The sequence below is a fragment of the Calliphora vicina genome, chromosome 5, assembly GCF_958450345.1.
Source record: "Calliphora vicina chromosome 5, idCalVici1.1, whole genome shotgun sequence".
NCBI classification, from domain to species: domain Eukaryota; kingdom Metazoa; phylum Arthropoda; class Insecta; order Diptera; family Calliphoridae; genus Calliphora; species Calliphora vicina.
The window spans coordinates 23,297,680-23,319,028 of record NC_088784.1 but is presented as its reverse complement, the minus strand read 5'-3'; the positions used below and the strand labels follow the sequence as shown (position 1 = coordinate 23,319,028).

Below are 21,349 nucleotides of genomic sequence, written 5' to 3'. Positions count from 1 at the left end.
TGATTTATAGCTACATATAAATAACTATTTTAACTAATTATTTTCTTTTTATTATATTTTATTTATTTAACAGTTTATAAACATTTTTTTTTTTATAAAAAAAACTTAATATTTTTCCAACTTATATTATTATTAACAGAAAACATTTTATAAAATAAACAAAATATCACAATATATTTAATTTTTTTTTTTTTTCTTTTCTTTTAAGTAATTATTTTCAGGGTTGTATTTTTATTTATTTTGTTTTTTTTTTTTAATATGTCTCTAACTATCTCTAAAACACTTATAAAACATATATATATATTTTTTAATATAAATTTTATTATTTACATTTAATTTTTTATAATTAATATTGTAATATTTATGCAAACTTATATAAATTATTAAGCAACCAAACTTTATTTTAAGGTACTTATTTGTTGTTAGTTTTTTTTATTATTAGTAATTTATTTATGCTAAATATTTATATTTTTCTGTTTAAAATATATAAAAAAATACAAAAAAACAAATTATATATAATTTCAATCCCTGACTAAACTTGCTGTATAAATCAATTAACAAACAATTCCAAAATTTTGAATAGAAATTTAAGTGTGGTTTAACGGGCTATTAATGAATTTAGTTTAGTTGGTATTTAATTTCTTTTTAATCCTTTTTATCCCGTTATTTCATATAGATTTTTAGCTATTGATTGTGAAAGCACTTTTCTTTGTAAACTTTGAGACAATATGCAAACATTGTACAACAAACAACTAAAATATGGCAACATCCTAATAATTGCATTCCTTTGCTTGTTTCTTTTCTTCTTCTCTTCCTGTCTGTTCATTATTTTAATACCGCCATATTGCAAAAGAGAGAGAGAGTGTGACGCAAAGCGAATTTATATAACAGTTGGTGTCTATGGCGAATTCAGTCAAATACGAGCGAATTCATTAATTTGTAACGAAAACAGAGTTAGTACTATTTACCAGGAAATATAGGGTAGGGACTTTATCAGAGGGTACCAAGTAATTAGGGCCTTCCTTGATAACAAATTATCATGGAAGAATACTCAGGAAAGGCTTAAAAGGCGTATCAATGCCTACAACACATGCAGGAATTCTATGACTCCGACTCGGCATGGAAAACTGGATTTACACATCGGTTGTAAGGACCATTATTACTTATGGTTGCACGGTTTGGTAGGAGGAAATCAGAAAAAATAGTTATAGGAAGTTAGTCAGTAAAGTTCAAAGATGTGCTTACTTTGGCATAACTGGTGGCATCAGTAGCACACCTCAGGCTGCATTGGATGTAATCCTTAACTTACTGGCAATTGAGGACTATGTGGCATACTTAGAATCTTTGAGCCTTCTCTGGTAAGATCAAAGCGGGTAGGTCACATACACATTTTGTACGAGGTAGTAGTAATTGGTCAGGCTAGTTTCCTTACTGGGATTTCGGACTATGGGGTAACGATTTTTGACTTCGATATTTTACCCCTAATTGTGTTTCCAAGTAGGGACGAGTGGGTTGGATCTGGACAGCAATGTGAAGGGGCTGCAGTTTTCACTGATGGGTCCAAGATGGAATCTGTCACTGGAGCCGGAGTTTATGTAGTAGATAAGGCAGGCGTGTATCCAGAGGGGGTGATATAGGAAATCCCACCCCCCCGAAATTTGTTCATATAAAAAAGGAGTAAATAGAAAAATGTAGAACAAATTTTAATTTAAAAAAAGGGTTGAACTGGATCCGCGCCTGAGATAAGAACATCAAAGTGTAATACAGATACCCAGACAAATGCAGCGACTTTAAGGCAGATATCCTAGCGATCTGAAAAGCCACGTCACAGAGGGGTCTGTAGTGACAATTTATGTAGATAGTCAGGCAGCACTGAAAGCTTTGAAATTTCTCATGTCGCAGATCTTTAGTAGGAGTGTCTTTATTGGTAAATGGGATATGGCGCACAGGACTTTTGTGCGAGGATATTATGGAACTAGAAACAGTGCAACATATTCTGTATAACTGTCATAGATTACAGGATCTCAGGCAAAAATGGCTAGGGGAAAGATTCCATGATGAACATTGATCCCAGTGAGTACTTATTTCCCCTCCAGTCTTATTTTTTGGACTGGATTTTCATTGTTCTTCTCTTTATACCATCTTACGAAATTTCTTTTCTTTTCTTCTCTTCACATATAGCTCTATTTCTAAAGGGTATCACAATGGATCCTATGGGTCTCCGAGTGAAAGGTTACTTCTTATAGTACGACGTACGATTTTACGAAGAGAAAATTTAATGAAAGTCTTTGGCTGTTGCTTTTTACTTTTGCATGATACGTATGAAGTAAGATGACAAGAGCTGTTAGTGTTTTTTTGCTTTGTTTACATACAAATGCAACCCTGATTTAATGACGACTGACACATTTTCATCCATATTTACTCTCAATACCAAATGGTTTCATTACATATTACGTCCACCCCTCGCTGCGTCAACGGTTCTTATTTCTTTGAGAACGACGTTAGCCAACCCTAATTTATGTTTTGTTTTTTTGGTTTTTAGCTCCGATTAGGAAAAACTAAGCTTTAAAGTCAGTTGTTGTCAACAGGTACATCAAGATTTCAAAGAGAAGTGTATTTTTTGTGTGACTTTGGTTTATGATTAAAAAGGCTACGGTGATTTGATGGTCATCTCAAGTGGAGGTGATGTGAACTGGACACCAAGATCGTGCAGGTCTATGCGAATAAGCCACAAAACACAGCGGCCGTCAAAGCTAACATAACCCATGCCATCGGTCAAATTCAGCCTGATTTATCCGCCAGAGTCATGGAAAATTTGACATTTCGGATGAGCGCCATCCAGCGCACATCAATATGCCTTTCAAATTAATAAAAAATGTCGATGATATCTCACACACACTTAGTTTTATTTAAATTTGATGATAGGAAGCGCTTAATGAAACACCCTTTATATGAAACAAAAAATAAGATATTTTTAAAAACAAACAGGAACCATTTCCATAACTTAACGTTTTTCTCCACAAAATAAAAGGGATCAATTTATGAAACTCGGTGCGTATGAGTGTTATTCATTGATGAATTAAATATTGTTCATACGCCTATGTTTAGTGAAGAATCACATCTAATCACAATAAAAACGATAGTGGCACACAGTGGAATCAATCGCAAAAAATAATGTGAGCGTAATAAATCTGAATCTTTTAAACTGCTGGTCCGATTGCCGGCTGTCTCTTAATGAGATGGAGAAACATTCTAAACTGGAGTTATTCTGGGTGCCGGGTGATTTTGGTGTACTCGTCTACTATACTATCGCGGATGAATTCATATACAAACTTAGTGTTATAATCATCATATATAGAACTTCGTAGTAATTAATTCAATTTGAGCTTAATTCACTAAAATCTTAATCCGTAATTAAAAAATGTCAGGCTTTCATTTCATAAATCCATTCCCAATATCTAATTCTTTAGCTTCCTTCAAAAGCTTCATTTAAATTGAATTAATTTTGAAGTTAATTAATAACAGAATTTATTCAAAATTTGAATGATTAAATTTTTGTTGATTCAAATCTACTACAAATTGAGTTAGAATGTTTTTCCTTCATTCTGTTTTATTTAACTTTTAAACATTTTCAAAATGAATTGAAAAACATTTCTTAATCATTTTAGTAAAAGGAATGAATTCAATACATTTAACTGAATAGTTAAAAGATAAAATTTATGTTGATCTCGAAAATTTCCAAATTATTGGATTCAAAGGTGAATTTTTATAATACAACATCTGAAAATATCAGATATTTCACACTCATTATAAAGCTGACATTGTTACCAAGGACTATTGCTGTGTTTCCTTTCAAGGCCAAAATCAATTCTATACAATTCTGTAAAAAAAACTTTTCACTTTTTTTTTTTTTTTTTTTTAAAATAGAGTTCTAACATATTTTCTTTGTAGTTTCGTCAGTTTTTAATTATCGGGAATCCCAACTAAAAATCCCGGGAATCGGGTAGTGAAAAATTGGCAAAATTCCCGGGATAAAAATCCTAATTGTTAGTGAAACTTCAGGAATCCCTGTAAGTTATTCTAAACAAAGTGAAAAAAAATTTGTTTTCCTATTTTTTTTTTCTTTCAAAAAAGGACACGAAAAAGCAATTTTTTGGCAAAAAATATTAAAAAAATTAGTTTGGTGGACTCTTAGCTATATTATTGCCATATATAGTTAAGCGGTATAACTTAGTCTAAATTAGCTGTTTGCCAAAAACTAATGACACCTTTTTTTGAGGGCTTACTGATTTTCAGAAACTTTGGAGGCCCATAAAATCGCCGAACTGAGTATAGGATTTTACTATCCTTTGGTAGTACAGTCGAACCTATACTGTCTTCATTTGTTGCACAGTGTAATGACTTCTGTAGAAGTTGTCATGACGAAGAGAAGGAGGAAACGCATAGTTGCGCCCGTAGAACAAGTGAGGTTGCAAAAATCAAAACTTCATGTGTCCCTAAAAAATATTGAATAAACCTATTTTACAGTAAATTGTCCAACGATTTCAAAAATTCTACTCTTATTACAATCAGATGTTTGGTTCAGATGGCCTTTCAAAGATGACTGATTTTCAGTTTTCAAAAAAAACAGCAAATTTTTAGGTAATTTGGTTCACTTTCAGATACAATATATCGAAAACTATGTAACTGATCGTCATTATTTTTGATTCTTTTAATAGATATATTTATTAAGAAAAGAATAAACAAAAATTTTACTGTTTGCTTTGTATTTGTCCAGGTAAATCGATATTTACCAACTAACCATTTTTTCAATATTTCTCAACTTTAAAGGAAAATAAAAAAACTTCAATTTCTATATTTGCATATTTGTCATATTTTCAAAATAAGTTCTTTGATTATTCCTTTACCTAATGTAAAAATTTCCAGCTGCCCGTTCTTGCCCCATTTTTTGCTAGAGGTAAAATTTTGAAAAAAATACATGGTTTCAAAAATGACATATCGAGCCCTTAGCGCCAAATTATCGTAAGCGACAAACACAAATTATACAGGAGAAGGTTTTTTCGATTATTTTGAAATTTATACATAAAATTAAAAATGTTATGATGCGATATAATATAATTTCGTTCAAGCTATTTGTCTATTTCTCAAAAATATTTATAAATTTGACAATTAAAAATTCATGGAATACTTTATTGAAAAATATGACAAAAAAATGTTTTTTTTATTGAATTTTTGCATAGATACAAATTTTTCGAATTGAAATAAAATTGTTATTTATAAATAGTTTTTAATGAAATTTCACAGTTATGTAAAATTTTCTATTTAAAATGGAAAAATAAAAACAAATTTTGAAATTTATTATCAGCAATTCCGCAATTCCCAAAAAGTGTTGAAAAATTCCAAAAATGGTAATTTTTAGTTTTTTGGCTATAATATCCATACCAAGGTCGGAGTTATCGGAACCCTTTACAAAATAATTAAAAGCATATTGGGCCATCTAAAATCGGTTACTATATTTTGATATCGAATATGTGATTTGAGAATTTTTGCCCTAAATTTTAATTTTACATAAAAAATAAGTGTTTTTTTAATGGACCTGGTCCCCTCGGTAAGAAAAATTTTTAATTTTTTTTTCAATTAAAATATTTTATGAGAACTTAGCTTTCAGAAAGTATAAATCCCTTTACATCCTTTTAGAAATTTTTTGCGATAACTTAAAAAGTAAAAAAGTTCTTTTTTCCCAAAAAATTAGCGAAAAATCGGCTTTTTAAAATTTTTTAAATTAAAATGCATATAACTTTGGACTTAGTCATTATTTTTAAACAGTTCTTTTTCTATTTGACACATACATATGTCGTTATTCTAATGAAGGAAAACTGGAGAAAATCGGAAAATATTTGGATACGCGTGTTATCAAAAAACTGGAGTAGAATATCGAATGCGAATATCTCATCAGATAATTGATAGCTACGAATAGGACTTTTGTAGCGCTCGATGAAAAGATTTTATATATGTAATTTTTTTGAAATCGGAACACAAACGAAGAAATAGGATCGTTTTAAAATTGTAACATAGCCGAGGTGTCCTACTTTGAGGAGCCTTGGTAGCGCCCATGAGGTGCACCTTCAGAACTTAAACTCGACAACACTTCTTCCTTGCGCATGTGAAATTTCATTCAAACCAATCCAACCATTTAGAAGTTACAGATTTATTTCCCCCTTTCTTTTCTATACCACTATGTGTCGCTTACGATAAAATTCGTTTACTGTAAAATGTAAACATTGACTTACGATAATATCTTACCCCCTATAATTTTGAAGTTATTAACAATTTTGATATTCTGTGAACGCTAAAACATCAGTCGGTCCATAACATTTTAATTTTTGCAATAAAAAAAAAATTTGCAAATGTCGCTTACGATAATTTGGCGCTAAGGGCTCGATATGACCGTGAAAAACCAACCAAAACAATTTTTTTTAATCTTTTCTGGAATAATTTTAAACCATAAAAGCCTTTAAAAAGAAACATAAAAGATTCAAAAATTTTAAAAAATATTTTATTTTACTTCCCATAAAATTGATTTGTCCACAAATTTCAACTTTGCTAACCCATAAGTATGCAACTGAAAGGCGTAGAACCATTTTCGAACACTCATTTCATAGGCTGATCAATTATGTATCATATGAATTTTAAATTTTTTGATTATCTCATTTGGTTCAAAAGTTATGACTTTTGCAACGAAAAAACTCAAGTGGCACCACTGTGAAACGGGGATCCGGACTACCACAATGGGTAGTCCTTTTATGCACGGTTTAGCGGATTTCCGACATGTGAAGGTCCTTTTGAGAACCTGAACATGATATTTTAGGGTATCACAAAGGGACCAATTCATGGACCCAACTGCCTTTATAACCTAACTTATCTTGTAATAAAGTGGGAAGGTATAGAAATTCTTTTTTATTTCACTTTTACTTTTTAAGTTACAGTTTAAAAGATATTTAAATTCAAATTTTGAAATCTTCTCCATTTATTAGTATTATTGTTTCGTTATGTCAAAATTGTTAGTCAAATTTGTCTTGACAGCAAACGTCATTAATTGTTATGATAAATATTTGTCAAGTATAGACAGGGGGTAACTGATTTAGTTTTACTGTAGAAGTACTTATTGTTTTAAAAATTAGAGAGATCAAGTTAAGTTTATACTATTAAAATGTTAATGCTAGATTCCATTTTATAGCTCAAGGTTTATTAACTAATGTCACTTCACTTACATTTAGTTTAAAAATTTAAATTAAAGTCAGTTTTTAAAAAAAAAAAAAATATTGCAAAATGTTCTCTTTTTGACAACTAAACTTCTGGAAGAACATTTAAACAAAGTTCCCTCAAAACATTTTCTCTTCAATAATTAAAAAAAGTATTATAAATTATTGGAACTGAAAGTAAAAAAAAACTCTTTTTGATTGCACTTTTATTTTTAATTAAGTACTAATATTTAACGCATAATTCTTATTACATAATTTTAATTTAATTTAGGTTTAAACTCAAATACTCACGTGTTGAAATGTTGATTTATTTCATATATTTTTTTAAAAAACAAACTTATATAAACTTACTTTTAAACGTTTAAAATTGCAACCGCTTTCGTTATGTGTCGAATATTTGTTGTCAGCTACAGTAAAGTAATTATTAAATTTCAACTAGTTACAAAACTACTTTGTAGTTTTGGGTATTGTTGTTGTGGATGACGTTGAGGTTTTTGTTGTTGTTGCTGTTGTGGTGGTGATAGGTGGTGGTATTTGTTTTGTAGTAGCTGCTGTTGCCGTTGTGGCTGAGGATGATGTTGCCAAGGAAGTTATTGTAGTGGCTGGTTGCTGGTTAATAGCTAATGTTGTTGGTTTTTGTATTGTTGTGGTGCTAATGGGTTTCTCATTAGCTGTAACAACTGTAGTTTTGGCAATTTTTGTTGGCACATTGGAAGCTTTTGTAGCTGTAGTGGATGATGTGGTGACAGTGGTTGATGATGATGCAGCCGTTGTAGCGCTTGCTGTAGTTACAGCTTTTTGTTGTTGTTGTTGTATTGAAGACGTTAAGGTTTTTGCTGTGGAAGTTGTTGGAGATTTTGCATTATTTTGTGTAGTTGTTGCTAAAGTAACACTTGTGCTTAATGTGGTAGTACTAGGTTTTGTTACTTGTGCAGCAATTTGTGGTTTTGTGGTTGCTGCTGTGGTAATTTTTGCTGCTGATATTGTTTGTGGTTTAGCTCCAGAAGTTGTCATAATTGTGGCTGCTATTGTTGTCTTAGCCGCTAAGCTTGCGGCAGTCGTTGGAGTTTGTGGTTTGGTGGTGTGAGTTTTTGTAGTAGTGAGTGGGACTGTTGTTGGAGTTTGTGGTTTGGTGCTGGAAGTTGTAGTGTCAGCTTTTGTAGCTGCCTGTGTAGTTGCTGTTGTTTTACCTAATGAAGTTGTGCTTACTACAGTTTGTGGTTTTGCCGCTGAGGCTGCTGTTGTTGCTGTAGTTGTAGTTTGTGGTTTTGTTAAAACCGTTGTTTTTGCTAATGATATAGAGCTTAATACAGTTTGTGGCTTAACTGCTGTAGTTGTGGTTTGATTTGTCACTGCTGCTGCTGCTGCTGTTGTAGCCGATGCTGTGGTATAAGCTTTAACGTTTATACTAGTTGCAGGCAATTTATTATTATTACTATTCACTACAATTGCTGTAGTAGTAGGTTTCATATTTGCCGTAGCTAATGTAGCTGAAGTTGTAGTTTTAATGGCAGCACTTGTTTTATTTATAATTTGATCATTTGATTTTGTTGATACAGCTGTTGTAGCTGTAGTCGTCATCGTCGTCGTGGAAGTTGGAGGTTTCGTTATACAGTTGGCTACTGTAGCCACTGTTGTGGTTTGTGTTTTTGTAGCTAGTGTTGCAGCTAGAGTTGTAGGTGTTGTTGTGGTTTTACTTATCATGGCTGTGGGTTTTGTAGCCGTTGTGGTGACCGAAGGCAACATTGTAACCGCAAATGTGGTTGTAGTGGGTGGTACATTACTGCTTGCGGCAATGCTGGCCATGGTGGTGCTAACAGCTGGTTTTGTACTTACTATATCGGTAATGGTAGGTTTAGTTGTGGTGGTAGCAAAGGTGGTTAAGCTTTTAAGTTCTCGTCCACTTTCAGCTGTGCCAGCAACTACTCGCTTTGTCGCCGCTGTCGTTGTGGTTGTGGTTGTTAGAGTTTTAGATTGTGTTGTAGTTGTTGTAGTGGTGGTGGGCCCTGTTGTGGTGGGCAACACTATTGTGGCAGTTACTTTGGTTATTTTATCATTAAAATCTTTGGATTTTAAAGTCGAGGTCTTTTCATTTAGAAATGAGACCACACTATCATTGGGTCTTAGCTCCGCTTGTATTAAAGGCTGTTTGCTGGGGCTTTTCTCCGGCGGAGGCTTGCCATTGTCGGCTGTTTTACTAGCCTTTAATATGCTGGGACCCGGCAAGCGTGAAGAGACTGTGGCGGTTTTTATGGCCACCATAGAGGTGTAATCATTCTTCTATTAAAATAAGTATTATAATAAGTATTAAAAATAATATAAATTCAATTAAAACTTACGCTAGCTACTGCTGTTGCTGGCGCCTTAGCTTCTGCTGAATTTTTGCCATTTATATTGGAAGTAGTAGTAGCAGTAACAGTGTTATCACCACATTGTTTGGGCGCAAATGTAGACGTCGATGGCGTAACTCGCTCTCAGAGCTGCATCATGTCTTTTTGGGTTTCCCCACCACCACTACCGCCATTACTACCTCTCACATAAGTATCGGCATTATCATCATACGGTATTACCTCCGTAGTTATGCCCTCCATTAAACTATGCATATTCTCATTTTGATAACGTTCTGGATAGAGATTACAACAGGGTCGGCCGGCGGGACCCCATTCCTCGGTGGGCTTTAGCAAATGAACAATACGATCTTTGATACCTAAATGCGAAGGTCCACTATAAATTTGCTTAAATGCCACCAAGAATATAACCAAAACTGGCAATAAACCAATTATCCAGCCCACAGCATCGGCCCACAAAGGATACACATAGGGGCCATAAGTGGCGGGCTTGTATTCCACCCAATTGAAGAATAATATAAACTGTAATAATTACAATATAATAAATATTATAGAAATAAGCTTGAATTTATTCTAATAAGCAATTTTACGGGAATTCAAGTGGAAAACAAGTGTAATTCAAGCCTTGAATTATAGTCAAGCAATTGATTTACAGTTGTATTATATTTTATTTCAATAGCATTCTCCAGTAAAAAAGGAAACAGAAATTCAAGCCATATGTTGTTTTTTGCAAAATATTTTTCATTTGAATTCAAGTCAAATTTCAACAAAATTTTCAAGTGCTTGAAATTTATTTGAATATAAATTATAGAAATAAGCTTGAATTTATTCTAAGAAGCAATTTTACGTAAATTCAAGTGGAAAGCAAGTGTAATTCAAGCCTTGAATTATAGTCAAGCAATTTATTTATTTCTCTAGTAAAAAAGGAAACAGCCATATATTTTTTTTCAAAATAATTTTCAGTTGAATTCAAGTCAAATTCCAAAAAAAATTTTCAAGAGCTTGAAATTTTTTTGAATATAAAATCACAACGTAATAAAACTTATAGAAATAAGCTTTAATTTATACTAATAAGCAATTTTATGGAAATTCAAGTGGAAAGCAAGTGCAATTCAAGCCTAGAATTCAAGTGAAGCAATTGATTTATTTCTCTAGTAAAAAAGGAAACAGAAATTCAAGCCATATATTTTTTTTAGCAAAATATTTTTCATTTGAATTCCAGGCAAATTCCAACAAAATTTTCAAGTGCTTGAAATGTTTTTGAATATAAACTGTAATAATTACAATATTATAAATATTATAGAAATAAGCTTGAATTTATTCTAATAAGCAATTTTAGGGGAATTCAAGTGGAAAGTAAGTGTAATTCAAGCCTTGAATTATAGTCAAGCAATTGATTTAAAGTTGTATTACATTTTATTTCATTGGCATTCTTCAGTAAAAAAGGAAACAGAAATTCAAGCCATATGTTTTTTTTTGCAAAATATTTTTCATTTGAATTCAAGTCAAATTCCAACAAAATTGGAATTTATAATAATCACAACGTAATAAATATTATAGAAATAAGCTTGAATTTATTCTAATAAGCAATTTTACGGGAATTCAAGTCGAAAGCAAGTGCAATTCAAGCCTTGAATTATAGTCAAGCAATTGATTTATTTCCGCAGTAAAAAAGGAAACAGAAATTCAAGTTATATGTTTTTTTTGCAAAATATTTTTCAAGTTTAACATTTGAATTCAAGTCAAAATTTCAACAACATTTTCAAGTGCTTGAAATTTTTGGCTTTGAACCTATTTATTAATCTAATACTTACCAATAAAGTAGCTGGTGTTATATAACGCCACATAACGGACCAAAAGCAGATCCAAGTTTTTGATTTTTTGCCTATCATGCCCTGTATATCGTTCAAAAAACGTTGCGAGCCATAGATCCAAGCAATCAAAACACACTCTGATATGGCTATTAATAAAACAGACCAATTGGCAGCATATTTATCCATTAATTGCAGCCAATACATGCCACTCTATTAAACAAAATATAATACAAATTAGGAATAAATATATCCAAATTATTAAAATATATTTTTAAAATGCTTACATTTGTTGTAAAACCCAGTCCTCCTATATAACCAAAAATACCCACAAAAAGCACAACCCATGTTTTATATTGTCTTAAATTCGGAAATTTATCCAAAATGGCAGTAGTAACGGTTTCCATTAAAGCAAACTATAAAGAAATTGATTCAAGATTCAAAAATTATGAATTAAATTTAAAAATAAAAAAACACCCACCTGGGAGTCCAAGCCTAAAGTTAAGAGCATAACAAAAAATAATACCGACCAAACGGGTGATACCGGCAAACGTGTTACCACCTCAGGATACACTATAAAGGCTAAGCCAGCACCTTGATCCACCACCTTTTTCACCTCCACATCTAGCTCATGGGCCAGAAAACCAATTATGGAAAATATAACCAAGCCGGCAAAGAACGAAGTGGCTATATTGCAAAAAGCCACTATTAAAGAATCTCTGCAAGGATAATTATAAAGATTTTAGTTTCTGGTTACAGCAATTAATGTAAAAAAAACCTACTTATAACAATTATTGGAAAATTTATTGTACGAAGACAAGGTTATTAAACCTCCCCAGGCTGGACTTAAGGCAAAAAATATTTGTACTGCAGCATCACCCCAAACCTAATAGAAAAAAATGGAAATAGATTTTAATATAAATATTATGATGGTAATGAAAAATCAATATATTTGGGCAGAATATTGTGCCACTTGATATAAAGCTCACATGCTGAAAATTTTAACAAAATCAGATAACTCTAAGCCTTGAGGTCAACGAGGTCAAAGTTCAAATATGTATATTTACCTAAAATTTGATTAAAATAAAACAGTGCAACACGAAAAAAAAAATAACCATATACGGACACCACGACGTGATAAAATAAAAAAAGTCATGCACTTTTTTCTATGGGCCCCCAAAGATTTGAGGCCTCGGTGTAATTTTTGCATAAAAGTGATCATTTTCTCATGCTCATATCTTGCAAACATTTCGAAATTTTGATTTACTCTCTGAGGCAAAGTTGTAGCCCTTGGCATAAAGAACAAAAATTGTGAACATATAAAATCAAAAAAACTTAATTTTCAAGCTCAAAATCGCAAAAAAAAAATAAAAAAAATCGAATATTTTTCTCCCCTAGAGGGTTAGAATTTCAAAAAAGTAGGAAACATATTTCTACCAATTTGTATAATTTTTACCCCATAAAACTTCAAATTTAAAAAAAAAACAAGTAAGAGTGCTATATTCGGCTGTGCCGAATCTTATATACCCTTCACCAAATTATACTTTAAAATAAAAATTTTAAATATTTTTAGGTAAACAAAATTTTTTTTTATTGTTTTTAAAATTTTTTTTTTTTAATTTTTTTTTTTTTTTGGAAAAAAATGTATGACAAAAAAAATTTTTTGATGAAAAAAAAAATTCGGGTTAAAAAATATTTTTCCCGATTTTGACCCATTGTAGGTCCAACTTACTTACTATAGCCTTATATATATCGTTGCAATGGACTTTGAAATATCTATCATTAGATATACATATTGTCTATATTAATGACTTAGTAATCCAGATATAGATGAAAAATATGCCAAAAATCGGAATTATCCCGGTTTTTTCCTTATATCTCAGCCATTTGTGGGCCGATTTTGTCGGCAATTTTCGGAAAAAATGCAGATTCTTGAAGTTTAACTGACAATAAAATATATAGTTTTTAATTTAATAATCAAAGTAGAAAACAAGTAAGAGAGCTATATTCGGCTGTGCCGAATCTTAGATACCCACCAAATAATTTTTTCAGAAATAATTTTTTTTTATATATTTTTAGGTAAACAAAATTTAATTTTTTCTTTTCGTAATTGTTTTTAAACATTTTTTTAATTTTTTAAAAAAAATTTTTGAAAAATAATTTAGACAAAAAAAAAAATTCGGTTTATAAAATATTTTTCCCGATTTTGACCCATTGTAGGTCCAACTTACTTACTATAGCCTTATATACATCGTTGCAATGGACTTTGAAATATCTATAATTAGATATCCATATTGCCTATATTAATGACTTAGTAATCCAGTACCGCAATTCCGCAATTCCGTAACTTTTTATACTTTCCTACCGATGTCGTTAAGAAACGAAAAATATAGGTTGCTTTAACGAATTTAATATTCACTATTTGAAATTAACGATATCTCTCGGTAATACATTTTAAAGACGAATATAGTTAAAAATATAAATGTCAGTATTTTTAAAATTAAAAAAAATCATAAAAATATTCACTATTTTTTCGCGTTTGCAGATAAATTCGCACTCTTGTGAATAAATAATCGCATTTATATATAAAAATCAAGCATCAGCTCACCCAAATATGTTCGCGAAACCTACTGAAAACAAAAGAACAAGAGTTTTTTTCTAAAAATAAAAGTAACCCAGTGTAATCCATATGTATATGCCACCACAAGTGATCATTGATTTAGAATTTAGATATATGTTGTTATAAGGACAGTCGACAAATTCCGATGAATTTCCTTCTTAGAATACTTATATAAGTTTATACTCTTATCACATCGCCAAATATGGTTTAAAATGCTCACTAGGAAATTTGAATATAGGTTTAAACATTATAAACTCCAGAAATGTGTTAAATATGGATATTATGCCCCAAATAAAAGTTGCTCTTAATATTCGAATACTATTTTCTAAAATTAATATAATTGGTCAATTCACAAGGTCATATTGTCATAATGTCCTAATATTTCACAATGGTTTTTATTGCTTTTCAAGCAAACAATATCCTAAAATAATACTACTATGCTATGTTTATTGTGTTATCGTAACCAACCAGCAGAGACCTGCGCCGAATGCCTAAGAGTCGGTTATGCCGACGAGTCGGGATATATTTGGTCATTATGACAATATGACTGATAAGAGACCTTGTGAATTGACCAAATATATGTCCAAATTTATTTTAAAAAGATAATTAAAACATGTTAATTTTGATATTTAAAACTCAAATCAGTCCGTATATAACAAATACAAAATAGTTTACCAATCGTACTTTCAAAGAACAACTAATTTCGAATATTTATGTTACAAAACTAACTCCTAAACAATTATCGTTATGTCTTAACTAGAACATTTTATTTGTCGTTAACCGACCGACAAATTTCGTCATCTACCGACTATTTTTAACGAAAATAATCGGTAAAATTTAATTCGGAATATCTCTTAACGATAAATATTGTTAACTAACGAATTTTGATTACTTAACGACAAAATTTTGTTATTAAAAGGTTACAGAATTGCGGTACAGATATAGATAAAAAATAGGCTAAAAATCGAGGTTGTCCCGGTTTTTTCCTTATATCTCAGCCATTTGTGGGCCGATTTTGTTGATTTTAAATAGCAATCGAGTCGGAAATCCGAAATATTGATGTATGAATCATGTATTTATGTAAGTTATTTGGGGGCTACGGAAAGTTGATTTCAACATACAGACGGACAGACGGACATGGCTTCGACTTCGCTATCTGTAATGATCCAGAATATATATACTTTGTGAGATCGCTAATGAAAAATGTAGAAATTTCAAACGGAATGACAAACTTATATATACCCTTGCTACTCATGGTGAAGGGTATAAAAATAGATACATATTAGAATATATAGATTTTAGCAAGAGGTTCGTTTCAATAAAGGGTTACAAATTCTGAAAATATGTCCCAATGATTTGCAAGAAATTTAAAACATCGTTATTATACCCTCCACCTTCGTGAGAAGTTTGTCATTCCGTTTGTAATTTCCACAATATAATTTTCCTACCCCATAAAGTATATGTATATATTCGGGATCATTGTAGATAGTGGAGTCGATTAAGCCATGTCCGTCTGTCTGTCTGTTGAAATCAATTTTCTGAAGATCCCATATATCTTCGGGATCCAAATCTTCAATAATTCTGTCAGACATGCTTTCGAGAAGTTTCCCATTTAAAATCAGCAAAATCGGTGCATAAATGGCTGAGATATCAGGAAAAAACCAGGACAACCTAGATTTTTGACCTACATATATCTGGATTACTAAGTCATTAATATAAACAATATGGATATCTAATGATAGATATTTCAAAGACCTTTGAAACGACTTATATAAGACCATAGTAAGTTGGACCTACAATGGGTCAAAATCGGAAAAAAATTGAATTGTTTTTTTCACCCAAAAAAAATTTTAAAAAACCAAAAATTTAATTTTTTAAATTTTAAAAATTTAAAAAAAAAATTTTAATTAAAAAAAATAAAAATTCGACAAAAAAAAATTTTCCAAAAATGAAAAAACAACTTTGGGAAAAAAAATAAAATTTGTTTACTTAAAAATATTTAAAATTTGTATTTTGAAGTATAATTTGGTGAAGGGTATATAAGATTCAGCATAGCCGAATATAGCTATCTTACTTGTTCACCAAAAAATAAAAAATTTAAAAAACCAAAATTTTTTTTAATTAAAAAAAAAAAATTTAAAGTAAAAAAATAAAAATTCGAAAAAATTTTTTTCCAAAAAATTTAAAAAAAAACAACTTTGATTTTTACATTTAAAAAATATATGTATATTTTTTTCTCAATTAAAGTTCAAGAATCTGCATTTTTTCCGAAAAATTTAACTATGACCTCTAGAGTTTACAGATTTTGCTCAAATTTTCAGCCTACAAATTGTATAAATTGAAAAAAAATCATCATCATCTCATTGCCACCCTATTAAACATATTTAATTCTTAAGAATATCATAAAATATTACCTGGGCATTGCCTAATTGCTTCCAATCTGGCGTAAGATAAAACAAAATGCCTGTACCGGCTCCCGGTAAAGTGACACCTCTAAAAAACAGTATAACTAATACCACATACGGAAATAGAGCTGTGAAATAAACAACTTTGCCCGAAGATTGAACACCCTTGCACAGACACAAGAAAACGATGATCCAGGCGCAGAGAAGACAGACGGCCAGGGATAGTTTTATGCCACCAGTTTCCTCAATACCAGAAGATAAGCCTAAAACATAATTGCTGGAAAAAAATGAGAAAAGAAACAAGGTGCACAAGTTATTAAATTAATTAGAATATAAATTTGAGATATAAGAGAAAAGAGACTGTTTGAAACCACCAAAAATCTGAAAAATTTTATGACAATTGTTCTGCCAACATTGTTCGAACCAAAACATAACATCAACAAGAGTTGTCCACACGAGACAAATACATGTGCGGGTAAGAGATTGTTCGCTGCTTGAACATATTGATGTCTTGTCAAGACCAGGGGTTATGACATAAATATTTACTATCTTATACAACTATTTACTTAAGAACTAATTAATGTTTTCTATAAAAAATTAGTCTGCTTTTACACACAGCAAGTTTACTTGAAGCAAGTCTCTTCGATTCCCTTTTAAACTTGCTCGACTGTTTACACAAAGCAAGTCTGTGTTCAATTTTGTATGTCAAAACCTAAAAGACGCCATAGTGAAAATCATAAAACAAAAGAGAATTGAAGAGACTTGTCAGTACAAGTAAGTGTGTACCTCTCTTCTTTCTTCTTGTCTCTCTCTCCTATAAACTCTAGACTTGCGCAAGAAAACTTGCCCCGTGTAAAAGCAGACACAGTTATCTTTGTAATTTTTAAAAATTACATTTGATGACATAACATCAACAAGAGTTGTCCACACGAGACAAATACATGTGGGGGTAAAGCTACGTATACACGGTTGTCATATTCTTACAAAATTGTCAGAAAATGTTCAATAAATGGTTAAGAACCATATGTTTCAACATAAGTTCTCCATTCTTCATTTTCTGACAATCTGACAACCTTTTATACGTAGCATAAGACATTGTTCGCTGCTTGAACATATTGATGTCTTGTCAAGACCACAGATTATGACAGAAATATTTACTAACTTATACAACTAATGTTTTCTATAAAAAATTAAATTTTTCAATATTAATTTGACCTTGAAGACAAATTGAAGCAAAAAAAAAAGAAAAAAAAATCCTTAAAAAAACTTACGTAAAATACTCTTCCGCTGGCGGCTTCTTTAAAGCGTGTAATGCCATTTCCGTTATATTGTGTTCATCAGCATAAGTGGCATTGTAGCAGGTTCTCAGATAATAAGTTCCATTTATGGAAATGCATTCATCACTCAGTTCATAGGAAAAACAATCTGCAACAAAATAAAAAAAATAATGTTAAATGTTCTTTTTTATATAATAATTTAAAACATTTTAAAGCAAAATATCCTTGGAAACTTCTGGAAAATATAAAAATATGAATAACTTTTTTAATAACTAATTAATGTTGATTTCGTTTAAAAATTCACTATTTTAGAAAAAAACACAGAAATAATTAAATCATAATTTTCTCTTTCTAACTTTTCATCTTTCTGCCCTCATTAAACTCAAAAAATACTTAAGTTATTTTACCTACAAATATCAATTCCGCCATTTTGTTTTGTAATAGAAAGATTGGGTAACACTACACTGGGAATTTGTTATGGCCCAGATTAAATTTCCCAATTTAAGTAAATCTCATTATTATTTCATTACATATTAACACAAGTAACATAATTTAATTAATTTGCAGTAATTTAAAATAAAAATTTCAAATATAATGAGCTATAATTTACAAATGAGTTGTTTGTGTAGGTTGAAGGGTTATTCTTTGGTTGAAGAGATGGATGGATGGGTCAATTGTGGGGTGGTTTTATTTACAATATTTAAAAAAAAAAATATTTATTTATTAAGCCATAAAGTTAATTTAATGGTTTAACCTTAAGTACATGTGTATGTAACTTTAAATGTGTTTTTATAAATATTTATGTACCCGGTAGGTTTAAAATTAGCAACTGTCAATTACTGCATCTACTGTCACAAAACTATTTAGCTACTTATTTAGGTAATGCAAAAGCTGTCAATTTAGGTTAGGTTCCATGGGCAGCCACTCTTCAAGCAGCTCACTTGGGTCCATTCATAACTGATCCCAATGTGATACCCAATGGGTAAAGAGCGGGGTATTTATTATACGTCCGTTGTCTCCAACCAGATTCCCTGATGAAGGAGTAGATTCTTCTAAGACTCATCCTTGATAGCTCATCGAAGCATGATAGGAATGGGATTCCGAAGATGCGTTCCCTCATTTTTATCAGAGACGGGCATTGGCAGAATAGGTGAGCTACAGTCTCCTCCTCTTCTTTATTATGACAGCTCCTACAGTAGTCGTTGTACCCAGTCTTCTACCATGTGTCCCAATTATACAGTCTCCTGTAATGGCCTTACTTGTTCACGACGAAACTACATAAGTAGATTCGTTCTGCTGGCATCATATACGGAAGAAGTAGACCTCGTTTTGTGCAGTCTCATATAGTTTCTGCTGTACAGCCATCTTGCATCTAACAAGGGAAATACCAGAAAAGGGTTCGAGGGTTCACCTCATCATTCATCATCGCACCCCTTTTGGCCAATTCATCTGCTATACAATTACCCTGATTTCAATATAAGCATTATCCTTGAATGTCTCGCTATCTTATTAAGAGATACCCGGCATTCCTCAGCTAACCTAGATGTCATGAATTCCATAAATATACATATATCACCAGACACTCGATAAAACCTCAGTCAATTGGATGCACGTTTAATGGCAGTAACTTCCGTTTGAAGAGCCGTACAAAAGTTAGGTAGCCTGAAGTTGGATTTTATCCCAAAGTTATCAATAAGGAAACCTACCTAAGAGTCCGCGCTGCCATAAATCCCTATTCGGCATTATAATATGGAAATACCTATCGAAAAAAGGTTTTGCGATGCAGTAATCAACATTACCATGTATGTGTCCATACTAATTCAGTATCTTACAGTGCCCATGGTCCTTACCAGACCACGAACAGCCTGCATTCAGTCTCACAGAAGAATTGAGGGTCATTTGTATTACCATCAAATTAACTGGTAAGTAGTTTAAAATAGTAAAAAGTACCTTAGAGGGGTAGACTTATGGCGCCTGTAATCAGTATCGCCACAGCCCTTAGAACTCGTTCAACGGCCTTCCGGTGAGTAGCATTACCCAAGGAGTGCCACCACACCAATACTCCATAGCACAATATAGGTTTAACAACTGCTTTGAATATCCAATTGATACCCTTCGGCATAATACACCAGTTAGTACTCATAATCCTGTTTTTAATGTTTAGATTCCAGGATAATCTTTTATCTAGAATGATGCCAAAGTAATCAGTCTAGGTGGTCGAAAGTCATCGATCTTGTACCTCCTAGTGAAGACAACTAATTCCGTTTTTATGGGGTTCACACTAAGTCCTCTCGAAACACTCCACGCACTCAATGTACTTAATGCCGATGTCGATTCCATACAACTAGATATTGTATCCAGAAATTTACCAGATTTTAATACCCAAAAACGTCAGAAAACGCGACTGTTTTGATCCTTCTGCTATCCATCTTGACCAACAGGGTATTCATAGCCACTTTCCACAAAAGAGGCGATTTTTGAAGCACTCATGCCACCTAAGGTAGCAATTTCTAAGTTTTTTATTTGCGATCCCATAGCGGAGTCATTTTTAAAATCAACTTTGATTTATACATCAATTGGTATCGGAGGATGAAGTTCCACGGACGAAACTTTTTTTGTAGGATTTATTCCTGAAGCGCATGAAACACCTACCAACAGTATTCAATTACTCATTGAAGGTCAGAATGTTGACCTAACGTTAGAATACTGGAAGGTCTTGAATCGGGTCAGCAAGAACAACATTGATGAAATTACATTTGCAATTGACGCTAAGTCCAAACTGAAGGCATATTATGCCTACAAATCACCAACACGGAGACAGAGAGCGTCTAGCACAGAGGACATTAAGTGTCCTAAAATGCTAATAGACCAACCTTCTTATACTGATGCAATCACCAAGCCCGATATTCAATAGAAAGACGTACCCAACTGAACGGAAACTAAAAGGACAATATTGCCAACAAAAGGTCCTCTGATGAACCAGCGAGTTCTAGGAAAGGTATAAAATCTCCAGCAACCAAGCGAAACTCCGCAAATATGAAAAGAAGCTTTGGAAATAGGCCACAAAAGAGCTTTGGAAATAGGCCACTGGGGCTAGTATTTATGGGCCCAATTTTCAATCTATATTTCAGGCGGAAATTTCCGACATTCTATGAAATAAGCTTATTTCATATGCCCTGAACCATTCTTTGGTTTTGTGAACTTCAAGCTGAAACCTCTGAACAAGTTCTATGCGACTGCCCACTGCTGCCAATACCCAGAACAAAATGGCTCGGAAGGGCTTTTATGGCACCGGAGGATTGATCTCTCATCAAATAGAATAAATGGCTTAATACGAAGCCTAAATCTGTTATGATGAAACTTTAAGGCTGCTCAAAAGATCCTATGGATCGTATTGCATAAAGCCTCGCTAGTAATAATAATAATAATACATCAATATAGTCCCAGTTTAGTTGCTATTTAAATTCAGGAAAATCGGATCACAAATGCCTGAGATATAAGCAGAAAACCACGACTATCTCCAAACCATGTTACAAGTAATCTTGTCGTCGGCTGAGGTCGAGTCCATAACGATAAAACGTTCGGATGCAGTCGTTTTAGGTGATGCGTATCTCTAATTCTTCGGG

At 32.0% G+C, this 21,349-nt stretch overlaps 2 protein-coding genes across 2 annotated transcripts in view; both read right to left on the bottom strand.

Annotated features, from left to right (window-relative positions):
- Nucleotides 1-7,504: 7,504 nt before the first annotated feature.
- LOC135960732 (mucin-5AC-like) lies at nucleotides 7,505-9,735 on the bottom strand. The gene is made up of 2 exons (XM_065512098.1): nucleotides 9,602-9,735; nucleotides 7,505-9,542 (listed from the first exon to the last, which is right to left on the bottom strand). Exon 2 carries the CDS (start codon nucleotides 9,522-9,524, stop codon nucleotides 7,710-7,712), a length of 1,815 nt encoding a protein of 604 aa, XP_065368170.1. The 5' UTR covers nucleotides 9,525-9,542; nucleotides 9,602-9,735; the 3' UTR covers nucleotides 7,505-7,709.
- The window catches only part of GlyT (Glycine transporter), a 99,813-nt gene continuing 88,198 nt past the window's right edge, over nucleotides 9,735-21,349 (bottom strand). Inside the window, exons 5-11 of the mRNA XM_065512097.1 lie at nucleotides 17,718-17,871; nucleotides 16,456-16,723; nucleotides 12,204-12,307; nucleotides 11,903-12,140; nucleotides 11,709-11,837; nucleotides 11,425-11,634; nucleotides 9,735-10,132 (exon numbers count right to left, since the gene is read on the bottom strand). Of these exons, the coding sequence (XP_065368169.1) occupies nucleotides 9,737-10,132; nucleotides 11,425-11,634; nucleotides 11,709-11,837; nucleotides 11,903-12,140; nucleotides 12,204-12,307; nucleotides 16,456-16,723; nucleotides 17,718-17,871 (1,499 nt within the window). The 3' untranslated portion in view covers nucleotides 9,735-9,736. The remainder of the gene's footprint in view (nucleotides 10,133-11,424; nucleotides 11,635-11,708; nucleotides 11,838-11,902; nucleotides 12,141-12,203; nucleotides 12,308-16,455; nucleotides 16,724-17,717; nucleotides 17,872-21,349) is intronic.